The following is a 24,025-nucleotide window of genomic DNA, read 5'->3' on the forward strand; positions in this document are numbered from 1 at the left end:
TTCTCTTCTCTCCTTACAGTAACCTGTCACAATCCTCTGAGCTCAACCCTTGTGTGCTTTTTTGTTCTCCTCTGGTGTTTACCAGAGAGCAGTGCTCTGGGAGATGGCAGGGCATCACTTTAACTGGCCTCCTCTTCCCAGGGAAAAGGCCAGTGGTTTTGAGGAGTCTATGAAGTGGAAGAAGCTAACTAATGCTCAGCGATCGGGATTGAACCAGATTCCCAATCGTAGATTCACCCTCTGGTGGTCCCCAACCATCAACCGAGCCAACGTGAGTGTGATTGATAGATCTGGGAGACAGGAAGCTAAAAGCAAGTGTTTCTGCTTCCTAAATTATATCCTAAGAACCAAAGTCTCTTGACCTCTGGTGTCCCTCTCTTTTTCCTGTCAGGTATATGTAGGCTTTCAGGTGCAGCTGGACCTAACGGGTATCTTCATGCATGGCAAGATCCCCACACTGAAGATCTCTCTTATCCAGATCTTCCGAGCTCACTTATGGCAGAAGATCCATGAGAGCATTGTGATGGACTTGTGCCAGGTGGGCCAGAATTGAGGGGAGAGGGGACCACCAGAAGTCAGGTCAGCCTACTGTGGCATATGGGAAATCCACCCTGGCAGCACTGAGGATGAGACTTGCATTGTGGTGCCAGGTGCCACATTATCTGAAATTCTACAAGCCGTCATTCCTAGTGGGCTTCCATAAGCAGTCATAACCTTTCTGCCTTTGCCTCCAGGTGTTTGATCAGGAACTGGATGCACTAGAAATTGAGACAGTACAAAAGGAGACAATTCACCCGCGGAAGTCCTATAAGATGAATTCTTCCTGTGCAGATATCCTGCTCTTTGCCTCCTATAAGTGGAATGTCTCTCGGCCCTCATTGCTGGCCGACTCCAAGTAAGTGCCTTATAACCAAGCCCTAGGCATTCAGGAAGCTTGGTTTTACTCTTCTTCTAGCAGTGCTACTTCAGGAATTGTCCCTGTCTGCTTTTCTCTCTGATTTGGGTCCAGTGCCATCCCTGGATCCTGTCAACACCCTCAAAGGTCTGCTGATTCTCTGGGTGAGGGGTTTGCTGATCGGAACAGGCAAAGGGATTGGGAATTTTGAGGTTGAGATGTAGTGATTGAGAGTTCATGTGGTTCTGGGACATTGGTGATATTGGTGGCTTCTTGGAAGTGTGGATTCCTGACCTCTCTCTACTGCAGGGATGTGATGGATAGTACCACTACTCAGAAGTATTGGATTGATATCCAGTTGCGCTGGGGGGACTATGATTCCCATGACATTGAACGCTACGCCCGGGCCAAGTTCCTGGACTACACCACAGACAACATGAGTATCTACCCTTCACCCACTGGTGTGCTCATTGCCATTGACCTGGCATATAATCTGCACAGGTAAGTTGGTGCTCAGAAGCTTTTCTATCAGCTCCATACTTTCTTTATTAATTTTATTTATTTTTTAAGTAAATTACGGGCAAAGTGGGGGCTTGAACTCAAGATTCTGAGATCACAGAGAATTGTACACAGAGGCAGGGAAGAAAAAGTCAGTGACCCAGAAAAAGAAAGTGCCACCTTGGCAAACTAAAATACACATGTACATTACAAAGTATGGGGCCAATTCGGGTGCCTGCTGCCACACTCAGAGTATGTACATGTGTTTTTTAGTGTACCTGAGCAGACACTTGTCTGTCTGGCCAGCAGTCTTGTCTTTCTCTCTAGAGTTCCATTTTACCTTGTTCCTGGGGCTGCCAACCTGGTCTTCACTCTTCTTGCCTCTTCTATTCCCATAGTGCCTATGGAAACTGGTTCCCAGGCAGCAAGCCTCTCATACAGCAGGCCATGGCCAAGATCATGAAGGCAAACCCTGCCTTGTATGTGTTACGTGAACGGATCCGCAAGGGCCTGCAGCTCTATTCATCTGAGCCCACTGAGCCCTATCTGTCCTCTCAGAATTATGGTGAGCTCTTCTCCAACCAGATTATCTGGTTTGTGGATGACACTAATGTCTACAGAGTGACTATCCACAAGGTGAGAATTAGAAGCAATGTAGGGATGTGGGCTCTGTATATGCCTATGGGAGGGTGATGAGGCAAATGTGTACATACGGGGTGAAGGCACAATGGTTGTGTCTAGGCCATGCTAACTGATGTCATCATTCTTTAGACCTTTGAAGGGAACTTGACCACCAAACCCATCAACGGGGCCATCTTCATCTTCAATCCACGCACAGGGCAGCTGTTCCTCAAGATAATCCACACATCTGTGTGGGCTGGACAGAAGCGTTTGGGGCAGGTGAGCCAGTTAAAGGACAGAGAAGCTGTAAACTTTTTCTACCCCTTTTTCTACCTCTTACTACTCCTTTTTCTTTGGGGGGTGTATGTGAGAGACAGTGGGTGGAGGTAGGGGATATCTTCCTGTTTCTCTCTCAGAGATTAAGGGTATCTCATTTGAACCTTTTCCCTGAATTACTTAACTTGAGAAGTTCTCTCCTATAGGGGGCCCAGCAGTCTGTGAGGTCCTTCATTACCTACAGTTGGTCTCTCTGTTTCTTGACTCTCCCATCTTTAACCTATCTGGAACGAGACTATCAAAAGTCACCTTTCTAAAGGGAACAAATATTCTTAAAACATCATTTTACCTAATTTCTACCTCTAAGCCTTTGGTAGCCCGTTTCTTTTTGCTGAATTAACTCTTCTTTGGCTTCCTAGACACTTAATATCTGGCTGGGTTATAACCTGTCCAACCATGGTTTCTCTTCCTTTAAAACCTGTTTCCTGGGCACTTGGGTGGCTCAGTTGGTTGAGCGTCTGGCTTTGGCTCAGGTCATGATCCCATGGGCCTGGGATGGAGCCTGAGTCTATTGGGCTCCCTGCTCAGCTGGGAGTCTGCTTCTCCTTCACCCTCTGCCCCTCCCCCCCACCCCACCCCCACTTAATGCTTGCATGCTTTCTAATTAATTAATTAAAAACTCCTGTTCCCAGGGACACCTGGGTGGCTCAGTCGGTGAAGCGTCTGCCTTCGGCTCAGACCATGACCCCAGGGTCCTGGGATCAAGTCCCGCATCGGGCTCCCTGCTCATTGGGGAGTCTGCTTCTCCCTCTCCCTCTGCTGTGCTCTCTCTCTCTCTGACAAAAAGTAAATACTTAAAAAAAAAAACACCTGTTTCCTCTTGTAAACCATCTGGTGTCCTACTATCCCCAAACTCTTGTTCATTTCCACTTCTGTGGCTTTGCTTATATAGCTTCTTTCTAGAATGAACTCTCTTCTTTACTCTGTTAATCACAGTCTTACTTGTTCCTTAAGAAGTTTTTCTTTGTGCAATGGGGCGCCTGGGTGGCTCAGTCGGTTAAGCATCCGACTCTTGATTTCGGCTTGGGCTGTGATCTCAGGGTTGTTGGATCGAGCCCTCTCATCCAGCTCCACACTGAGTGCGGAGTCTGCTTGAGATTCTTTTTCCTCTCTGCCCCTCCCTTCACTTGTGTGCGTGCACGCTCTCTCTCTAAATAAATAAAGTCTTCCTGTTTCTTTATGTAGCTTTTTATGATTTTTAGCCTTAATTTATTTTGTCCCTGACATATTATGTAATTAAATACTGGTTTGTGGTACATCTTGTATGACTTTACTTTGGCTAGCTAGGTTGAAAAAGCCTTTTGGGCAAGGCCATTTGACACTTTTTTTGCATCTCTAAAGTACCTAACATTCAATAGCAGTGCACAATAGAAACATAGGTTGATTATTTCAAGACTAGGATCTTTTGTTGTAGTTGACCTTGAGATGGTAGAAACTCAATTTCTGTTTCCTCCCCTCTTGCTTTTTAGTTGGCTAAATGGAAGACAGCTGAGGAAGTGGCTGCCCTCATCCGATCTCTGCCTGTGGAGGAGCAGCCCAAGCAGATCATTGTCACCAGGAAGGGCATGCTGGACCCATTGGAGGTGAGAGGTGGGTGAGGTGGAAGAGAGGAGGGCTGAGACCTGCAGTCTCTGTTTCTAATCTTGGACTTGATCTTGTTTCAGGTGCACTTGCTAGACTTTCCCAATATTGTGATCAAAGGATCAGAGCTCCAGCTACCTTTCCAGGCTTGTCTCAAGGTGGAAAAGTTTGGGGACCTCATCCTTAAAGCCACTGAACCCCAGATGGTTCTCTTTAATCTCTACGATGACTGGCTCAAGACTATCTCATCCTACACGGTATGAAACACTAACAAAGAGGGTCAGTCTAAGAGGAGTGGGTCTGGGGCCATGAGACAATCCTGTGCCTTCCTTAGCTTTTTCCCAGGTCCCCTATGAGGTCATTTTCACATCTTCAACCTGTGGATGAGATAGCAACTCTATGCTCCACATATAAAGTTGACTGGGGGATCAGGGGAGGCTGTATCTTAGAGGCTGAAATCAATTCCTGGGTTCCCTGAAAGGATAGGATCGAGGAAAGGGGGAGGATATCTAGTGGCTGATCCCCTGCCCCCCTTGCTGCCAATCTCTTCTCAGGCTTTCTCCCGCCTCATCCTGATTCTGCGTGCCCTGCATGTGAACAATGACCGGGCGAAGGTGATCCTGAAGCCAGACAAGACTACTATTACAGAACCACACCACATCTGGCCCACTCTGACTGACGAGGAGTGGATCAAGGTGGAGGTGCAGCTAAAAGATCTTATCTTGGCTGACTACGGCAAGAAAAACAAGTGAGCAATGGTGGTGGGGAGACAGATGGAAGATTCTAAAAGGAACAAATGAATGGTTCAGTATATGGTTTCTGGGTTTTTTGGAAACATTTAGGTTCAGAAATTTCTCAAGGAATAGTCCCGGGGATGCCTATAGAAAAGAGGTAGGCAGTGTCTTCAGATAATGTAGAAAATGTCTGTGTTTCAGGGCTTCGGTCTGATTCTTGGGCATTTTTTCATGTTGCCATTTTGAGCAGGGCATTTCTTTACTGTCCGTACATTACAGGAAGTTTTAATGTCCTGGATCCCCAGGTACCATTGCTAACAGCCCGCACACACCCCTTCCTTCCCCTTCCCTGTCATTGTGGCAACCAAAAAGAAGAATGTCCATAGATTTCCAGGTACGCCTAGGGTGACGAACAGTACTAGCTGTGGTTGAGAACATGTTCTAAGGGTTTCTATTTTTGAGACTTGTCCTATAAACCAGGGCATTTGTGTCAAAGAAAAGAGGAATGTCTGGCTACTGAGCAGGTTTGAGCATGGCTGAAAGATGTACATGCACAGAGCCATCTGGGCTGTGATAAATCTTACCGGTATTAGTACGTGTCCACATCACACTTCCTTTACAGATGCCACTTGAGGATTGTCTGGGGTAAAGGTCTGGGGTCCCCTGTCTTACCAAGTTACACTCTTGCCTTTGGGACATAACTGACCGAGGGGAAGGGATCTTGTGGTGTGATCCATGCTGTCCCCACAGTGTGAATGTGGCATCACTGACACAGTCGGAAATTCGAGACATCATCCTGGGTATGGAGATCTCGGCACCCTCACAGCAGCGGCAGCAGATAGCAGAGATTGAGAAGCAGACCAAGGAGCAGTCTCAGCTGACAGCAACACAGACTCGTACTGTCAACAAGCATGGCGATGAGATCATTACTTCTACCACCAGCAACTATGAGACCCAGACTTTCTCCTCTAAGACTGAATGGAGGGTTAGGTACTGTAAGGGACGGGAGGGCTTAGGGATGGCAAAGCCTACTTAACACTCCCTGCAGTGCTAGGCCGGAGAAATGCTGACGTTCCCCACCGTTTTTAGGGCCATCTCTGCTGCCAACCTTCACCTAAGGACCAATCATATCTATGTTTCATCTGATGACATCAAGGAGACCGGTTATACCTATATCCTTCCCAAGAATGTGCTTAAGAAGTTTATCTGCATATCTGACCTTCGGGCCCAAGTGAGTAAGTGTGCTCAACTAGTCCATAGTGTGTGCCCAAAATTTTATGTGCCTAAAACTCAACCTGAGATTGCCTGGAACTTACGGTGCTGGTTTCAGGATTCACGGATGAGTAAATATATATATATTAAGAATGGCCGAGGGGCATCTGGGTGGCTCGGTTGGGTGTCTGCCTTCAACTCGGGTCATGATCCCAGAGTTCTGGGATCGAGCCCTGCTTTGGGCTCCCTGCTCAGTGGGGAGTCTGCTTCTCCCTCTGCCCCTCACCCCACTCATGTTCTCTCTCTCTCACTCTCTGTTTCTCGCTCAAATTAAAAAAAAAAAGAATGGCTGAAACAGCAGGAAAGGTTTTGGCTCCCATCAAATATTAAAACACTATAAAGCTATGGCAATTAAGAAAATGGTCCAAAATTTATTGGATGAGGGTAGCATATAATCAGAAACAGATTCATGTGGATATAATAAATGTATATCAGATCTGTAGAATTAAGGATGCCTTATCATACTGAAACAATCAGAACCCTGCCTCACAACATATAAAAAATAAAATGCATGTAAAGATCTGCATATAAAATACTAAGCTGTAGAGTATCCCAACACTAAGGATAGCCTTCTTAAGACATAAAACCCAAAACCATAATCAAAATTAATAACTTGTGTATGACAAAGATGTACTAAAAACAAGAGAATATTTGCATAATTCTAAAAAAAGATGGATTAGAATCTAGAATAGGGAATTATCAGAAGTTGATTTAAAAACAGATAACTGGGGCGCCTGGGTGGCTCAGTCGGTTAAGCATCTGCCTTGGGCTCAGGTCATGATCCCAGGGTCCTAGGATCAAGTCCCACATTGGGCTCCTTGCTCAGCGGGGAGCCTGCTTCTCCCTCTGCCTGCAGCTCCCCCTGCTTGTGCTCTCGCTCTCTGACAAATAAATAAAATCTTTAAAAAAAAATCTGAAGGTAGTTCAGAAAAGGAACTACAGATGGCAAATGAAAAGATGCTCAACTTTACAGGTAATCAGGGAATTCATATTGTATAAAACACCCAATTTGTGGCCTCAGGTTGGTGAATTTGAAAAGATTGTTGATATCCTGTGTCGTGATCTTACAGGAACACAGGTCCCCTTACTTTGTTGATGGCAGTGTAAAATTTAAAATACCACCTAGTGGGGCGCCTGGGTGGCTCAGTTGGTTAAGCGACTGCCTTCGGCTCAGGTCATGATCCCGGAGTCCCGGGATCGCGTCCCACATCGGGCTCCCTGCTCGGCGGGGGGTCTGCTTCTCCCTCTGACCCTCCCCCCTCTCCTGCTCTCTCTCTCTCATTCTCTCTCTCAAATAAATAAATAAAATCTTAAAAAAAAAAAAAAAAACACCACCCAGTGGTGGATTTCAAGATGTGTTCAGCTTGTGAAAATTCATGAGCAGTGTATTGGTGTGCTCATTTATTTATGGATACTATACAGATGATACTATGCAGATTCCTGGACCCCACCTGAGATTCTGATGTGGTAAGTCTGAGATGAGGTCCATGTTTGCATTTTTAACAGGCACCCCAGGTGATTCTGATGCAAGAGATTCTGACCACATTCTGACCTATTCTTTGTTCTTGGGGAAGGGAACAAAACACTGGGCTAATAGCCCAGAGTCTAGAGTGGTACTAAGAATCATTTTGGTTCTTGACCCCCTTGTTTCCAGATTGCAGGATACCTGTATGGGGTGAGCCCACCAGATAACCCCCAGGTGAAGGAGATCCGCTGTATTGTGATGGTACCACAGTGGGGCACTCACCAAACCGTGCACCTGCCTGGCCAGCTGCCCCAGCATGAGTACCTCAAGGTCAGTGGAGGTGTGGGAGGATGGGGGCTTGCTTCTGTCGGAGTGGTGGAGGGAAGGCAGCTGTGTTAACTCTCATGGAGGTGATTCCTATCTGCAGATGGGGATAGGACTTCAAATGGCTTTTCACCTCTCTTTACGTATAGGAGATGGAGCCCTTAGGATGGATCCACACTCAGCCCAATGAATCACCCCAGCTGTCACCCCAAGATGTCACCACCCATGCTAAGATCATGGCTGACAACCCATCTTGGGATGGTGAGAAGACCATTATCATCACCTGCAGGTAGGCTTTGGGCTCCCTTGGGAGGAAGTATGTGGGGCAGGCATTGCAGCACAGGGCCTAGAATGGTGGCCTGAGCTCTGACTCTGTCCTCATCCCTCTTTCAGCTTCACGCCAGGCTCCTGCACACTGACAGCCTATAAGCTGACCCCCAGTGGCTATGAGTGGGGTCGCCAGAACACAGACAAGGGCAACAATCCCAAGGGCTATCTACCCTCACATTATGAAAGGGTCCAGATGCTGTTGTCAGACCGCTTCCTTGGCTTTTTTATGGTTCCTGCCCAGTCCTCCTGGAACTACAACTTTATGGGTAAGTTGGGGAGCACAGGGAAGTGGGGCTGGGGTTAGGCCATCACCCTTGGCACTTGGGGCTTGACTCTGGGCCCACGCTGGGTGAGGCAGGTGCACCTGGTTAGCAGTGGCCCTTTCCTTCTTCCCCAAGGTGTCCGGCACGATCCCAACATGAAGTATGAGCTGCAGCTGGCAAATCCTAAAGAGTTCTACCACGAGGTGCACAGACCTTCCCACTTCCTCAACTTCGCCCTCCTGCAAGAGGGTGAGGTCTACTCTGCGGACCGAGAAGACCTCTATGCCTAATTGTTTCCTCACCTCCCCCTGCTTCAGACGTCCCAAAGACTGGAACCTTTTACCCCCAAAGAAAAGCTGGTGACATTCAGCAGCTTGGTCCCTTTTCCCCCTATTTGTGCTTCTTGTGTTATGGTATCTGGTGGCTTGTAGTCCTGAGGAAAATATAATAATAAATTTTGTATAAATAGGAGTTTTTGTGTTCTGTTTGCTGCTCCCTCCCCCACCCCGGGTTCAAATTCTGGGTGTAGGGATGGCAGGAGACTGGACTTGATCACAGCCAAGTGCTGGCCTCAGCCTTAAAGGGGCATGAGGCCCCTAACCGGGCTGTGGACCAAGCATCCCCTAGATTCAAGGAACTGAGGTGGGGTTGGGCTTTCATACCCTTAGTGCCTTGACCCCATTTACCAACTGCCCTTCAAAATATTTGCAAACCGTCACTCCTTTCAACATCCTTTGGAGCGGCTGCTGCCATTTTCTGAGTCTGGAAGTTTGGATTTTTTTCCTCTGAAACTGTGGTGCCCAGCGTAGCCCCTTAATCTGTGTGTCACTGGTGGTTGGGAAAACAGGCACATGGCTGGACAGATGGCTGTCTGGCTGAGGCCAATGACAGCCCTCCTACCTCACCTCTCGCCTGTAGTACTTGGCAGCGAAGTTGGGCCTCATGACTCCCGACACAGGGGTGGAGCCTGGATTGGGCACTGTGGGGAGGGATTGACAAAAGTGACCACTTAGAGCCCTGAGCCTCAGCTCTTGGACGCCTGGCTGCACGTAGGCAGTCCTGCTTCCTGTGACCTTGGGGGCTTGAACAGGACAGGGCCCAGGGGGCCCAGTGCACTACCTCCTTCCCCAAGCCTTTTAATCGCTCCTCTGTCGCTTCTTCCCCGCCCTCTACTGCTTCCTGGGCCGGAACTGTTGGGCTTTTTCCTGCCCCGGTTAGGGTTGGAGGGGGCGGGCGTTGTCGCAGCCCTTAACTTTCTGGGAACATGGAGCCCGGGAAGGCGGTGCCTGGGGCGCAGAGCAGCGGGCCTCGGGTGGCCGCGGGGTCAGAGACGGCCGCGGAGCTCGTGTACCAACTAGCGGGGGCCCTGGGCGCGGAGCTGAAGGAGCTGGCGCGCCGCTTCGGGCCGGAGGCGGCGGCCAGGCTAGTGCCACTCGTGGGGCGGACGCTGGAGCTCCTGGAAAAGGCTGCCGTGGGGCCGGACCCAGACTCAGTGAGTCACCGCGCTTCCCCCTGGCCGCCCGCAGGGCTGGTGGGAGCCTCGCCCTCACAGCCTGGCCTCCCCAGCTCCAGGTGTCAGCGCAGCAGGCCGAAGTGGAGCTGCGGCGGCTGCGGGAGGAGAACGAGCGCCTCCGCAGAGAGCTGCGCTCGGGGCCACAGGGTGAGTGCGGGCACCGCCAAGGGGCGGCGGGGCGGGCCGGCTCGGGGCCTCCTCCCCGGGCCGCTGCTAAGAACGCCCCTTCCTCAGAGGAGCGCGCTCTCCTGAGGCAGCTCAAGGAGGTGACCGACCGCCAGCGGGACGAGCTCCGCGCGCACAACCGAGACCTGCTGCAGCGCAGCCAGGAGACCGAGGCGGTGAGGGCGGGGCCGGGCGATGGGCGTGAGGCGGGGCTCCCCCGCTCCACCCAGCGACGCCCCGCCCACCTCCTCTTTTGCTCCGCCCCCAGCTGCAGGAGCAGCTGCAGCGCCTCCTACTGGTGAATGCAGAGCTGCGGCACAAGCTGGCCGCGGTACAAACCCAGCTGCGCGCCGCGAGGGACCGCGAGAGCGAGCGGCAACTACAGCGCCGGGGGACCGTGGAGCTGGCGCGGGACCAGGCCGGGACGGCCGGGTACGAGCAGAGGCAGGAGCCCGAGCGGGCCACCGCCGACGCAGGAGCCCCGGGGACCCCTGAGGACCCGGTGAGTGCCCAGCACGGTACTCACAGGTCTGGTACTTGGTGGGCACTCGGGAAGGGTGCTGCGTAGCAGGTCCACCGGGAAGGTGGGAGGCGGCACACAGGCGCGCGGCGCCGGCCGGCCCCTGCTCCCACGCCCAGCCGGAGCACTGGGCTGTCATCTGTCGCAGCGCCCTCGCCTCCCAAGTCTCCCTGCCCGCCACTGGCTTTAGGAGTCCTGAGGTGGCCCCCGGGGCAGGGGAGCGCCGGTGGAGGCAGCCCTCTGACCGAGCCTGTCCTCCCGCAGGCGGGTGCCGTGCAGCCGCCCGGGCGCCCCTCCAAGGCAGGACAGTGCAGCTTCAGTCGAGAGGAGCTGGAGCAGATCCTTCAGGAGCGGAATGAGCTCAAAGCCACCGTGTTCCTGCTGAAGGAGGAGTTGGCCTACTTCCAGCGGTGAGGGCGGTGGGCAGGGGCTGGGAAGCTCAGGGGCTCCTCTCACACCTGTCCGGGGGCCTCACGTCACCTGCTTCATTCTGTGGCTCACTGATCTATCCACAGTGACATGTGCCAGGCACTGTGCTGGACACCGGGAGGACATGAATCACACAGCCCCTGCCTTCCTAGAACTTCTTCCAAATGGGGGAGGAGGTAGTACAAAAAGTCACAGCAGCGGTCAAAGACAGATTCCTAGGAGGGAGCAACACCTAAGCTAAGTCTGAGGGGTGTGAGCAAGGCAGAGTGTTTCAAACAAAGGGAACAACATGCACAGGTACTTGGGATGAGACCGACTGTTGGCTTTCCCGCTGCTTACTCTGCGCTCTTCCCTCCTCTGTAGGGAGCTGCTCACAGACCACCGGGTCCCTGGGCTTTTGGTTGAGGCCATGAAGGTGGCTGTCAAGAAGCAGCGGAAGAAGATCAAGGCCAAGATGCTAGGGATCCCAGAGGAAGCAGAAAGCAGGTAAGTCCCTGCCTCCATTCCCACTGAGCCGGTCCTCCCTTGCTAATTCTGCCGAGCCTGATGACCCAGCCTAGTCATGCTCTAACCCAGCCTAATCACCCCTGGAGCCTACCGCCTTAGCCTCAGCACTGCCTGAGCCTGTCACCTAGCCTAGTCACTTCTTCAACCTGCTAACCTGTCCTGGTCACCCCCTGAGCCTGCCACTCCGGCCTGGTCACCCCCTGAGCCTGCTGTCCAGCCTGCCACCCTTCTCTCTGGATCGCACTGCTCTGATTTGCCATGCTCACTATACCTCCTGCTGAAGAAATCTGGTAATGATGCTTCTCCACGTGAGTTTTTCAGTTTCCTGTCTTAGCTGGATCTGTTTGTTCTCAGAGGGTTAAGAATATAATTACAGCCACGTCAGGGCCTGCTGTGAGGCTATAAAATAAAAGCCTCAAGATGTCCTTCCTTCATCTCCCTAGCACCTCCTCCTCTCCAGCCTTGAGGGTCCTGTAGTCACTCTATCCTCCCTTGGCTGTTCCTGGGTACTGTGCAGAAGGCTGGACATAGCTGGACTCCCCTTGTCCCCCAGGGCCTTGATAAATGACCCCCACATCTCCTCTCTCCCCCTCTCTGCCTCAGTGACGATGAAGACAGCTCATGGCTCCTGCTCTCCAGTGATAAGGGAGCCCACCCTCCACCCACTGAGTCCAGAATACAGAGTTTGTATGTTGGGGGAAGAGGAAGGGCAAAGGTTGTGGGGGTGAAGGAAGGGCCCCACCTTTGTTCTTCTCCCCTTTCCTGCTCCACTGACATTCATCCTGCTGTCCTGAGCTCTAAGCATGCCCCTCCCTCCGTTGGCCCTGGCCCCTTCGCCTCCTCAATACCTCATGCTGTCCTCCCTTCCTATTGTATCCCCTTTCCTTACCACTCCCTGAGCCCATAGCCTTGACCTTTCTGGCATGCAAGCTCAAAATACCTCTTGGTTCTCCCCCCAGCTTTGGCCTGTCCTATCAGGGTGAAACAGAAATCCCTGAAGCCCAGACCAGCAGCATGGCTCCCAGTGAGCTAGGGGGAGAAGAGGAGGCCCCACAGCAATCCCACTTGGAGCCTGGGGGCAGCCCCACAGTCCTCAACTCCTGACTAGCTCTGCTCAGCACTCGACGAACATCTTTGTCTGGGGGGTCTCAGCTGCCCCCAGAGACCTGACTTTGGAATTGGGCTATGGGTGGATGTGTGGCCTCAGATGAAGACAGGGCTCCCTCCTTCTCGGCCCTCCCCAGGCTCTTTCCCAGTCCTGGCCTGAGCCAGGGCATGATGAAGAGCTCAGCCTACCTTCCTTCCCTGTATCTCTGGGCCAAGCCTCAGGGGCCAGATAAAAGTGCTTCCTTCCGGAGTCTCAGTTTTCTCATCCATAAAATAGAGAGCTAACTACCTACCTCCCAAGGCTTTGTGAGAATGGCCTAAGCTAATGTAATAAAGCAGCTGCCCACGATACCCAGAAAGGGCTCCATGTCTGTGTGTTAGTCGTCGGCCCCTGCCTGGCTCCGCCAGGACAGGCTGTGGTTTCCTCACGGGTCTTGTTGGTAGTGGGTGGGGAGCTTCTCCCGGCTAGGGCCTCACTTGCGTAGTATGACCTAATGGAAAGACGTGGCTCCCCCTCTCACCGCACACCCTCACCTATCCCCCAGTGTCCTGGGACTTGCAGCTCCATCTTCCTGCCCCGTCCAGACTGCCCCCACTCAGCCTTCACCAAGGCCTTCCTTTCCTTTTCATTTCACTGGTGTCTGGTCTTCCCAGCACCCACCCACCCGCCCTCTCAGGGAGGTGCCTCATGGCAGCCCGCCCCTTCACACTGGTTTCCTCAGGAAAGGCCTTGGAAGGAAGCAGGGAGGGGGTTGGGAGCCGTGGGGGCCAGACTAACCCAAGCGTTCCCGCTGGACTGGCCGCCATGGGGCTGAGGCTGCTCCCACTGTTGCTGCTCTGGACACAGGGGACCCAGGGGTCCAAGCTGGACCCCAATGGGCGGCATGTCTGCATGGCCAGCAGGTGGGTCTTTGTGGGAACCTGATGTGGGGGCGGGGCTGGTCGAACTGGTGTTGAGGCATTGCCGGGAAGGAGGACGTGAAGGGAAGGGGGCCTGGGGACAGGCTGGAGGGAGGTGGATAGTCAAGGCCAAGGTGGGAGGGCCAGGGATGGGATTAGGGACACTGGGACTGTGACTCTCGGCTAGACCTGCCTGATGGGGCTGAGGCAGCCTCCCACATCTCAGCCAGAGACAGTGATCCACGTGCGGAGCCAGTGTGTCCCCCGGCTGACCCCTCTCTGCCCCACAGCCCCTCTGCTGAGCTCCAGTGCTGCCCAGGCTGGAGGCAGAAAGATCAAGAATGCACCGTCCGTGAGTAGCCAGAATGGATCCCCACCCGAGAAGAAATGAGGACGTAGCCCAGTGACCCTTCCTTCCTCTCCTCCTGGGCCTATTTCCCCTCCTGAACCCTAGAGCTAGAGTCCATCCTGACACACATACCCCCGCCCTGAGGGAATGGCTCTTGAGGGGGCAGGGTGCTGGGGGGCAGTGAGAGGGGCCGAGTATCCCCTGGTTGGGCCATGCCACTGTCCTTTCCACCTGGGTGGGATGTTTTTCAGCCATCTGTGAGGGGGTAGATGCCTGCCAGGAAGATGAAGTATGTGTGAAACCAGGCCTCTGTCGATGCAAACCTGGATTCTTCGGGGCCCAGTGCAACTCCCGTGAGTCCTAGTTTCAGCTGGAGGTTGAAGTTGCTAGGCAGAACTGGGGAGCCGGGAGGCAAAGCAGGTAGAAATGTGATCTTAGAACAGCAGGGCCACTGAGGAAATTGAGGCCCAGAGTCAGGAAGTGACGCATTCCTGGAAGATGCCCTGAGTCATCTGGTTTTTACCCATATCCACAAAGCACTAGGCAGAGTTTCAGTTGTCTGCCCTTCGCCATCATGTTCAACTTCTCAGAAAAGACGCAGGTTATCCGTTAATTGCAAAATGGGCACATTCTCAGTCTCCCTTCCATGCCCTTTCTGGAGGGTGGAAGGACACCCATGGCTGGAAGAGGGGCAAGGGAAAGGGTCTGGTGGGCAGGATGGCCAGAGAGCAGGAATCAGGGCTGAGAGGAGACACTAGGGGCAAATGTGGCTTCCCTTGTGACCCTCACGGTCAGCATCTGGGCCGGGGTGGACACTCAGTTTACCTCGGTGGGGGGGGGGGGGATGCGGGGATGGGCATGAGAGGAAGGAAATGCTACTTCTGTGTGACTCTGGGCAAAGCTTCTCCCACTCGGGAGCTTTCAGTGTGCTCTCGAAGTAGAAAGCTGGGCCACTGCAAAGGGTTTTTGTGGTTCCCAGTCAGAGGCAGGAAGTGAGCTGTGCCCCAGGAGGCTAGGCTGCCAGACGTCCAAGGGTCTGTCTCTGGCTCTTGGGGGTGGGCCTGGCGCCCCCTCTTCCTTGTGGACGGGGGCGCGAGGCGGAGATCGGCGCCTGGCCCTGGGCCCGCTGACCCCCTTCCGTTCCCCGCCCCCCCCCCCCCCCCCCCTTTGCAGGCTGCCCGGGCCAGTACTGGGGCCCCGACTGCCGTGAGATCTGTGCGTGCCACCCACACGGCCAGTGTGAGCCGGCCACAGGCGTGTGCCACTGCCTAGCGGACCGCTGGGGCGGCCGATGCGAGTTCGCGTGCGCCTGCGGCCCCCACGGGCGTTGCGACCCCGCGACGGGCGCGTGCCGCTGCGAACCCGGCTGGTGGTCGTCCACTTGCCGCCGTCCGTGCCAGTGCAACCCGGCGGCGGCGCGCTGCGATCCAACCGACGGCTCCTGCCGCTGCGAGCCGGGCTGGTGGGGCCGCCGCTGCAGCTTCCGCTGCGCCTGCCACGGCTCGCCGTGCGCGCAGGAGACGGGCCGCTGCGCCTGCCAGCCGGGCTGGTGGGGCCCCGACTGCCGGCAGCCGTGCGAGTGCGCGCGCGGCCGCTGCAGCGCCGCCTCCGGCCAGTGCGCCTGCCCGCCGGGCTTCCGCGGCGCGCGCTGCGAGCTGCCCTGCCGCGCCGGCAGCTACGGGCCTCACTGCCGCGACAGGTGAGCGCGCGGCTGCGGGGCTGAGGCCGGGGGCGGGGCGGGGAGCGAGGGGGCGGGGCCGCGGGCGCGGGGAGGGCGTGCCGAGCCGCTGAGGGGAACCGGACGCGAGGGACGAGCCGGGCAGAGGCGGGGGCGCGGGCAGAACCGGGCGCGGTGCTCCCCGCAAAGACAGACGGGGGCGGGACGCGAGGGGGAGAAAGACCCTCGATGGCCTAGGTCCAGCCTGGCCCAGCCCTTCGCCCGGTTCCTCTCAAACAATAGTAGTACCAGCAAGCTATGCTTAGAAGCAGATAAAAGATGAATCGCGTGACGAAACGATTGCAGGGTGCCTTTAAAACTTAGTGGCTTTCAAACTTTGGCCGCCCCACCCACAATAAGAAATGCGCTTTGGGGCGCCTGGCCGCCTTAGTAGGCAGAGCATGCGACTCTGGATCCCGGGGCTGAGGAGTGGCAGCCCCGCGTTGGGGGTTGGGCATGGCGCTTACTTAACGACAAATAAAAACAAACCAAACAACAAAAAGAATGCGTTTGACATCCCACCTCTCTCCCTCTCAATACACACATCAGTGAGGTAAAAGCTTAACCAGACAACATATACTTATCTTTGCTTCATGTATTATATGTAATGTATATGTACATATCTGCATATATTACATATGTGAGATGCACACACACACTGTAATGTTTTATTTCTTTAGCTTTTCTTTTCTTTCTTTCTTTCTTTTTTTGATGCTGGTCTGCTAAATTGATTTTATGAACAAATGAGTCTGATCCAAGCATATGATTCCAGATAATTACCTGGAGAGAAACTTTTTTCAAGAAACTGTTAAAGAATCAATAAGAAATTAAGATAAGGAAAACCTTAGCGGAAAGTAGATCCCAAGAGTTTTCGTCACAAAGAAAAAAACATTTTTTCCCCTTTTTGTACCTCTCTGAGATAAGGAATGTTAACTAAACTTACTGTGGTCAGCATTTCACAATGTATGTAAGTCAAGTCATTATGCTGTTCACCTTAAAGTTACACAGGGCAGTATGACAGTCACATCTCAAAAAAACCCCAAAAAACAACTGGGGAAAACTTTTTTATTCTTTTAAAGATTTTATTTATTTATTTATTAGAGAGCAAGTGAGAGAGAAACAGCATGAGAGGGGAAATGGTCAGAGGGAGAAGCAGGCTCCCCACTGAGCCAGGAGCCCGATGTGGGGCTCGATCCCAGAACTCCGGGATCATGACCTGAGCCGAAGGCAGTTGCTTAACCAACTGAGCCACCCAGGCGCCCTTATTTTTTTTTTTTTAAGATTTTATTTATTTATTTGACAGAGAGAGACACAGCGAGAGAGGGAACACAAGCAGGGGGAGTGGGAGAGGGAGAAGCAGGCCTCCTGTGGAGCAGGGAGACCGATGCGGGGCTCGATCCCAGCACCCTGGGACCATGACCTGAGCCGAAGGCAGACGCTTAACGACTGAGCCACCCAGGCGCCCCAAAACTTTTTTTTTAAGATTTTATTTATTTATTTGAGAGAGTGAGTGAGAGAGAGAGCGAGCCCAAGTGGGGGAGCAGAGGGAGAGGGAGAAGCAGACTCCCCACTGAGTAGGGGGCCCAATGCGGGGCTTGATCCCAGGATCCCGAGGTCATAACCTGAGCTGAAGGCAGACGCTTAACGCACTGAGCCACCCAGGCAGCCCGAAAACTTTTTTTTAAAACATAAGATAAACTTGAAATTATACTGATGAAAGCAGACCTGTTTTAATTTTTCTGCATTTTCATGTTATGGGATAGGAGATACATGGAGTCCCAATCACGCCAGACCTCAGAGATGGCGTGGATAGGAGGGTTGAGAGGAGAAAAGGGATAGGAGGGAACACTGGGGAGAAAGTTGGCCAGAGTAACTTGGCTGTTCTGGCTCGGCTGGGAGCTCTTGGTGACCGTGGGACCCTAGGAAGGCTGGGTTCTGGAATGGGAAGTTAGAAGGAGAGGGCTGGAATCCTACAGAGATCCTCTGTCCAGCCTTTTTGTTGTACAACATGGGGAAACTGAGGCTCAAACCTGCCTGTGAGTGCCCTGGATGCTCTCCAGTGTCCCTGGAGGCCTGGGTGGGGACTCGTTCTGTCCGCTCCGCAGTGCTCCCATGACTCCTCCTCTTCCCAGCTGTGGCCACTGCAAGCAGAAGGAGCCGTGCTCTGCAGACACAGGCAGCTGTGCGTCCTGCGAGCCAGGCTGGAACGGAACCCAGTGCCACCAGCCCTGCCCACCTGGCACCTTTGGCGAGAGCTGCAGGCAGCTGTGCCCCCACTGCCGGCTTGGGGAGGCCTGTCAGCCAGACACCGGGCACTGTCAGCACTGTGAGCCTGGGCGGCTGGGGCCCAGGTGAGGGGGCCGGCCTGTTCCGGGTGGGGTGCGCCTTCCTTCAGGATCCTCATTCCAGCTGCTCCCTCTGGGATGGCTGCCCCCCCCCAACACGCTCATTCACACAGCCTTGGGGGCCTGCCTCCTGGTGAAGACTGAGGCAAGAGAGATGGGTGCTGATGAGGCCCTGGGCAGGGTTCTCTTCCGGCTCCTTCGCCACTCAGGTATCCTGCTCTCTTCTTCTTCCTCTAGGCATCTGTAGTCTGTCACCTCTTGGGTTTGGCCCCAGGTTCAAGGCCCTGTTTACGCCTGAGCTTCAACTGCTGAGGAGTAGACAGTTGGGGCCCTGAGTCCAGAAGCATGGGGGAAGATGGGTAGGACCCCTTGTGGGGGGCTCTGCCCTGCCAGGCCTGCCCTGCCCGCCCATCCCAAGTCTCCCCTCACCTCAGGTGTGAAGAGCCCTGCCCGACCGGGACCTTTGGGGATGGCTGTAGCTCCACCTGCCCCACCTGTGTTCAGGGGACCTGTGATGCTGTGACTGGGGAATGTGTCTGCCACGCTGGCTACTGGGGACCCAGGTGAGAGAACTGGGGCCCTGGCACGGAGGCAGGGGCCTAGGTCAGGCCTCTGTGCAATCTGTTTCCTGAACTTCCCTTCCGGGGCTTCTCTGCCTCCCACATACCCACCCCGCATGTTCGTAACTGTGAAGTTATTCCTCCTGTTGTGAGGCCTGCATCTTCCAGATGAGGGTCAGAGTGATGCTTCATCTAAAAGGCCTGGCTCCCTAACTAGGTGGAGGTTATTTAGGGGTAGGACTCCAACTCCATTGTTGTTTCCCTGACGTCTTTAGGTGGTAGAACATAATCAAGGTCAATGTCTCCAACGTCAGGTTTTCCACCTCTAGGACAGAATGTAGTATCAAATGGAAGAGACCTCATTTTATAGAGCAGAGGACCAAGGCCCAGAGCGTGGGGCAGAAAGCGGGCTTAGACCTCCAGACCCAGAGGACTTTTCTCTGGATGCCGTTGGCATCTTGCTTATTGCACTTAGTGCCAGATGGGCTAGGGATGAGGATCATGAGAGGTGGCTCTTGTCTGAAGATTATACCCTGGGGGGCTGGGCACCAAGGGGCAGCTTCTGGGTGGCCACTCTGGAAGGTGGGCTTAGGGGCTAGGGCATTCTCCCAAACACTGCCAGGGGTACTTAGAATGTGGCTCAGAGGTCAGAGGAGTCTGCTTGGGCATCATCCGGGGAAGTCTGTATGGCGGGGGCAGGGGGGGAGCAGTGCCCAGAGATCTGCCTTCCCCTGTGCCCTTCTCTTGTCACCCCATAGCTGCAACACGTCATGCCCACCTGGCTTCCATGGTAGCAACTGCTCGGATCCCTGTGAATGCCCAGAGGGACCCTGCACCCCTATCTCTGGGGCCTGCCAGCTGGGTAAGGTGGAAGGGAGGGGGCAGGGCGCCTGGGGGGCTCGGTCAGTGAAGCAGCTGCCTTCGCTCAGTTTGTGGTCCCAGGGTCCTGGGATCGAGCCCCACGTCGGGCTGGGGAGTCTGCTTCTCCCTCTCCCACTTCCCCCCGCTTGTGTTCCCTCTCTCGCTGTCTCTCTGTCAAATAAATAAATAAAATCTTTAAAAAAAAAAAGAAAGAAAGAAAAAAAAAAAGGAGGGTGCGGGGGCAGTAACCAGGGAAAGACTGGCCCTTTATATGGCTCCAGGGACCTACCACTTGCCAGGCAGACTGGGCTCACTTAGGAGGCATTCCCTAGGCCTGAAATCTGTATGGTTACTTTGGGGTCCCTGAAGATATGACAGCCCCTGCCTCCTGGGAAACCAGGCTAGCATCCGGGAAATGAGCAGGCACCTGTCACATCTGATACACAGGGATGTAATGCACAGGGGATGTGTGCCAGGTGTGACAGTTGGGAGCAAGGGCTTGTGGAACAGGCCAGGGACCATCAGGAGGGGACAGGCTAGCAGGGAGGCTGCCTTGGGGAGAGGGCCTCAAGGCTGAGTAGAGCCTGTATCTCTCAGAAAAAGGGGAGGGACCATAGGTGGAAGGTTCTGGGGAAGAGGCAGCTCAGAGCTGGAGATGAGACAGAATGGCCCTGAATATTTGGCCATCCCCTGCTCTCCCCCTCTCCCCCCGCTCTCCCTAGGGTCTCGCAGTCAGGATGCGGCCCTCATTGCAGGCATCCTTGTACCTCTGCTGCTCCTCCTCCTGGGCATCATCTTCTGTGTCTGCTGCTGCCGGGCCGCCCGGTTGGACCCCAAGGACAGGTGAGCTCTGGCCTGTCCCTTCCCCACCCCCAGCTCAGGCCAGGGGGTTGGGAGCAGGCTGGCATCTGGTTTCCTTTCAGGGGTGGGGAAGGGCTGGCCTTGTCACACACTTAAGTCAGAGGTAATGAGGTAGTTGGCAGTGGCCACAGCCTGGACACACCAGGTCAGCTGCCTGCCTTCCTTGGAAGCCTTCCAGAGGCGAGTTTCCAAGTTGCAGGACTGGGAGCAGTGAGCACTGGGCCCCAGGCTGGCGAAACTCAAATCTGTGGCGTGTGGCCGAGGGTTTATTAACAGGCACCAGAGCAGGAAGGCGGGGAAGGCAGAAGCAGCAGGGCAGTGCTGGGCCTGGAGGGGAAGAGACTAGGCCTCAACACCTCCCCATTTCCTGAAAGGAGAGTGAGCGGCGCTTTATCAGAGATGGTGGCTTTCTGAGAGAAAGAGATAAGAGAAAGGATTAGGGTGGCTTACGGGGGTGGGGGGTGCCCACTGGAGGGGAATGTTGTTTGCACAGAACTTTGTTCCTTTACAAAATCTCTTCACAATTCTTGGTTCCTTGGAGACTCACAGCAGCAAGGAGGTTCGGAGCAGGGAATCTGGGGGCAGGAGGATTAGCATTCTCAATTCTCAGAGGAGGACACGGAGGCCTAAGGTGACCCAGCCTGTCAGTGGCATGCACAAAGCCCATGCTCTGTTTTTCTGGATTCTCTGTCTGGTGCTCTCTTACTGGTTCATGCGCTAATCCCTGAGCATCCCCCTCTGTGCTGTGGGGTATTCACAGATGACCCAGTAGCCCCCTGCTGGGGCACAGAGCCTGGGGGTGGGGAAGAAGACCTTCACACGAGGACAGAAGTGGACAAAGGCTGTCACAGGAATGGTAACAGTGAAGCCGTGGCTTCCAGCTTGGGGGTGGGGTCAAGGACAGGCTTCCTGGAGGGGTGGTGCTTCCAGAAATGTAGCTGAGCTGGGACTCAGCCAGGGTGATAATAACACAAAGCTGCATTTTGGGGAAACCCCACCAGGTGCCCGGCACTAGGCTGGGTGCTGGAAAATGGTCTGATAGATAGGCGTTGTCCCCACTTGACAGATGAGGAAACTGAGGCCCAGAGAGGTCGCATGTACTGACCTCCCTTCTGTACCCCCAGGCCAGCAAGTGATGGAGCTGCTGTGTCCAGGATGAAGCTGCAGGTCTGGGGGGCACTGAGCAGCCTGGGCTCGGTGCTACCCTGTGGTTCCTTCAGCAGCCACAAGCTTCCCTGGGTGACAGGTCAGTGTGGGTGCTGAAGGTCAGGGGCTGGGATGGGACAAGGTCTTCCGCGGAGCTCCACGCCTGACCCGGAGCCTTCTGCAGTCTCACACCACGACCCGGAGATCCCCTTCAACCACAGCTTCATCGAGCCGCCCTCTGCGGGCTGGGCCTCAGACGACTCCTTCTCTTCTGATCCCGAGTCTGGAGAGGACGAGAGCCCGGCCTACTGCGTGCCACCCCAAGAAGGTAAGCCCCCCAACAGCCCACTCGGCTCCGAGCAGCCCTGCCCACTACCACTTCTTTATTCCTGCAGCAAACATGTATCAAGTGCCCATTTGAGTGCAGGTCAATTTCCTGGCTGTGGGACATAGTAAAGAACAAGACAGAACATTCCTGTCCTCACCAAGCTCGTCGTCTGGCGGGTGGTAATCAGGCACGTGTGGGACAGAGTGATCCGTGCTTTGATGGGGGACATGCAAGTAGGGGCTCACAATCCGGCCGTGTCAGGGGTGATTAGGGTCAGGGACGATGTCTCAGTGTTGGTGATATTGGAGTTGAGTCTAGGAGAACCAGGAGGAGTCAACCAAGTGACCGCTAAAGAGGGGTGGGAAAGGTGTTTCGGGAAGAAGGAACAACACACACAAAAGCCCGCAGGTGAGAGGGACACGACCGTGTGGCACTGACAGAGTGTTAGCTTGCTTAGGGTGTGGCATTAGTTCAAGGGGGAAAGGGTGGTGAGGAAAGTGTGTAGAAGGAGTCATGTCTCCCTGAATAGGCCCTTCCCCTGCCTCTGTACCCTCACCCTCTTCGCCCCATGGATGAGGCTTCCCAGCAGATGCTAAACTGAATAAACAAGGACGAATTGGGATGGCCAGCCCAGCTTTGGCCAAGCTCTTCTGTCTCCTCTGCCAGGGATGGTCACTGTGGCCCACGGAGAGTTTCCAGAGGCCAGCCTGGCTGGAGGTCCCATCCCTCCTCCTGAGGACGCCTCCACACCATTCCCCATTCCGCGCACTTCCAGTCTTGCACGGGCCAAGCGGCCATCAGTCTCCTTTGCCGAAGGCACCAAGTTTGCGCCACAGAGTCGCCGAAGCTCAGGGGAGATCTCCAGTCCTCTCCGAAAGCCCAAGAGGCTCTCCCGGGGGGCCCAGCTGGGTCCTGAAAGCCAGGAGGCTGAGGAGTCCATGGGCTCAGAGAAAGCAGAAATGGATGAGACCCTTCCTGGTGCTGCCAGCCCCAGGGATTCAGCCACTGGCCGCCGCCGGCTCCCCCTTGGTGGCCGGACAGTGGCTGAGCGTGTAGAAGCCATTGAGGGCAGTGTCCTGGAGGGCTCAGGCTCTGTGACCACGATCTACATGCTGGCAGGGACACCCCAGTTATCTGAGGGCCCTGTCCGGTCTGTTCTCCGCCGTTTTGGTAGCTTCCAGAAAGGCCAGGCAGAGCCCAAGGTCAAGAGTGCCATCCCTAAGCCTCCACGCCGGGCCCTTAGTCGAAATAAGGGCAGCTCTGGGCTGGCCTCTGGCTCTGCCAGTCAGAGCCCCAGCTTAGCCCCGAATGATGAGCTCACTAGGCCCTTGGAGTCTGCAGGAACTGGGCCAGAGGAAGTGGCCAGGGGGCTAGGGGATGGCACCAAGAGCTCAGGGAGGGCCCAGGAGCTGGCCCCTGAGGGTGGCCCCCAAGAACAGGATCCCCAGAAGCTGGCTGATGGGGAAGGGCAAGAGGAGCCCCAGTATGAGAATGTTGCACCCATCTCTGGGCCACCAGCACCCTGAGAACCTTGAATTTGGAGAGTTGGAAGACTATGGATGGGGGGTAGGCGTCTGAACTGCCCCTGGATCAGATTGTGTTTTGCTGGAAAAAGATCTCAGGGCCAGGAAAGACAGACCAGAGCCTCTGCCCTTTCATGGGGAAACGTCAGAGTTGGAGGCCAGTTGGCTCTGGGCCCTGGCAGTGCTCTGGGAGTGGTCTGGAAGGCCTGGGCAGAGACCCCATAGGGTGGGGTCAGGAAGGGGAAAGAGATGACTGCAGGGACTTTGTTGTCCTGGACTCTGTTTGCCCCCAAAGGCTATTCTTTTCTACATTTGCAAAACATTTTTCTGAAATGGGAAACAACCTAAATGTTTGATGATAAAAGATTGGTTAAAGAAAGATTGCTGGGGCGCCTGGGTGGCTCAGTCGTTAAGCGTCTGCCTTCGGCTCAGGTCATGTCCCAAGGTCCTAGGATTGAGCCTCGCATCGGGCTCCCTGCTCAGCAGGAAGCCTGCTTCTCCCTCTCCCACTCCCCCTGCTTGTGTTCCCTCTCTTGCTGTGTCTCTCTCTGGCAAATAAATAAATAAAATCTTAAAAAAAAAAAAGAAAGATTGCTTATGATAGGTTCCTAAACAACCACTAAAAATCATGTTGTTTAAGAATATTTAATATGGGAAATATGGGAGACTGTTTATGCTATACTGTTAAGTATAAAAAGTAAGGTTTCTTTTTATAAATTTCATTTCTTTCTGCTTCAGGCTACATGTTTAGAATCCTTCCACTTTGTGTGTATTTTGTGATTGTTTTACAAACTTTTTTTTTTGTAAAGGATGTATGTGCATAAAAAAGATTTGAGGGAAAAGCATCAAATGGCATTTTTCCTGCCCTGGGAGAT

General features: G+C 54.2%; 3 protein-coding genes across 8 annotated transcripts in view; all 3 read left to right on the plus strand.

The window, feature by feature from the left end:
- Window positions 1-8,790, plus strand: part of PRPF8 (pre-mRNA processing factor 8) — a 33,468-nt gene extending 24,678 nt beyond the window's left edge. Inside the window, exons 29-43 of the mRNA XM_035027573.1 lie at window positions 142-271; window positions 392-538; window positions 735-895; window positions 1,205-1,396; window positions 1,792-2,029; window positions 2,165-2,293; window positions 3,820-3,933; window positions 4,015-4,188; window positions 4,486-4,679; window positions 5,416-5,655; window positions 5,755-5,896; window positions 7,592-7,732; window positions 7,876-8,015; window positions 8,120-8,322; window positions 8,455-8,790. Of these exons, the coding sequence (XP_034883464.1) occupies window positions 142-271; window positions 392-538; window positions 735-895; window positions 1,205-1,396; window positions 1,792-2,029; window positions 2,165-2,293; window positions 3,820-3,933; window positions 4,015-4,188; window positions 4,486-4,679; window positions 5,416-5,655; window positions 5,755-5,896; window positions 7,592-7,732; window positions 7,876-8,015; window positions 8,120-8,322; window positions 8,455-8,609 (2,500 nt within the window). The 3' untranslated portion in view covers window positions 8,610-8,790. The remainder of the gene's footprint in view (window positions 1-141; window positions 272-391; window positions 539-734; window positions 896-1,204; window positions 1,397-1,791; window positions 2,030-2,164; window positions 2,294-3,819; window positions 3,934-4,014; window positions 4,189-4,485; window positions 4,680-5,415; window positions 5,656-5,754; window positions 5,897-7,591; window positions 7,733-7,875; window positions 8,016-8,119; window positions 8,323-8,454) is intronic.
- A 38-nt stretch (window positions 8,791-8,828) lies between these two features.
- On the plus strand, window positions 8,829-12,915 carry RILP (Rab interacting lysosomal protein). Of its 2 annotated transcripts, XM_035027579.1 has the most exons (8): window positions 8,829-9,811; window positions 9,886-9,979; window positions 10,067-10,173; window positions 10,266-10,499; window positions 10,782-10,927; window positions 11,310-11,432; window positions 12,057-12,140; window positions 12,413-12,915. In XM_035027579.1, exons 1-8 carry the CDS (start codon window positions 9,584-9,586, stop codon window positions 12,555-12,557), a joined length of 1,161 nt encoding a protein of 386 aa, XP_034883470.1. In that variant the 5' UTR covers window positions 8,829-9,583; the 3' UTR covers window positions 12,558-12,915. The 2 variants fall into 2 exon arrangements, with proteins under 2 accessions (XP_034883470.1, XP_034883471.1); XM_035027580.1 differs by lacking the exon at window positions 12,057-12,140.
- Window positions 12,916-13,005: 90 nt separating this feature from the next.
- Window positions 13,006-23,435, plus strand: SCARF1 (scavenger receptor class F member 1). Of its 5 annotated transcripts, none has more exons than XM_035027576.1 (11): window positions 13,006-13,463; window positions 13,648-13,812; window positions 14,049-14,162; window positions 14,983-15,508; window positions 17,659-17,877; window positions 18,306-18,434; window positions 19,190-19,293; window positions 20,015-20,135; window positions 21,278-21,399; window positions 21,484-21,627; window positions 22,294-23,435. In XM_035027576.1, the coding sequence occupies exons 1-11, from the start codon at window positions 13,436-13,438 to the stop codon at window positions 23,151-23,153; spliced, it is 2,532 nt and encodes an 843-aa protein (XP_034883467.1). In that variant the 5' UTR covers window positions 13,006-13,435; the 3' UTR covers window positions 23,154-23,435. The 5 variants fall into 5 exon arrangements, with proteins under 5 accessions (XP_034883467.1, XP_034883468.1, XP_034883469.1 ...); XM_035027577.1 differs by having other exon boundaries at window positions 14,061-14,162; XM_035027578.1 differs by having other exon boundaries at window positions 13,687-13,812.
- Window positions 23,436-24,025: the final 590 nt, after the last annotated feature.

The sequence above is a fragment of the Mirounga leonina genome, unplaced genomic scaffold (assembly GCF_011800145.1).
Source record: "Mirounga leonina isolate KUSES-001 unplaced genomic scaffold, KU_Mleo_1.0 Mir_200, whole genome shotgun sequence".
Lineage (NCBI taxonomy): Eukaryota > Metazoa > Chordata > Mammalia > Carnivora > Phocidae > Mirounga > Mirounga leonina.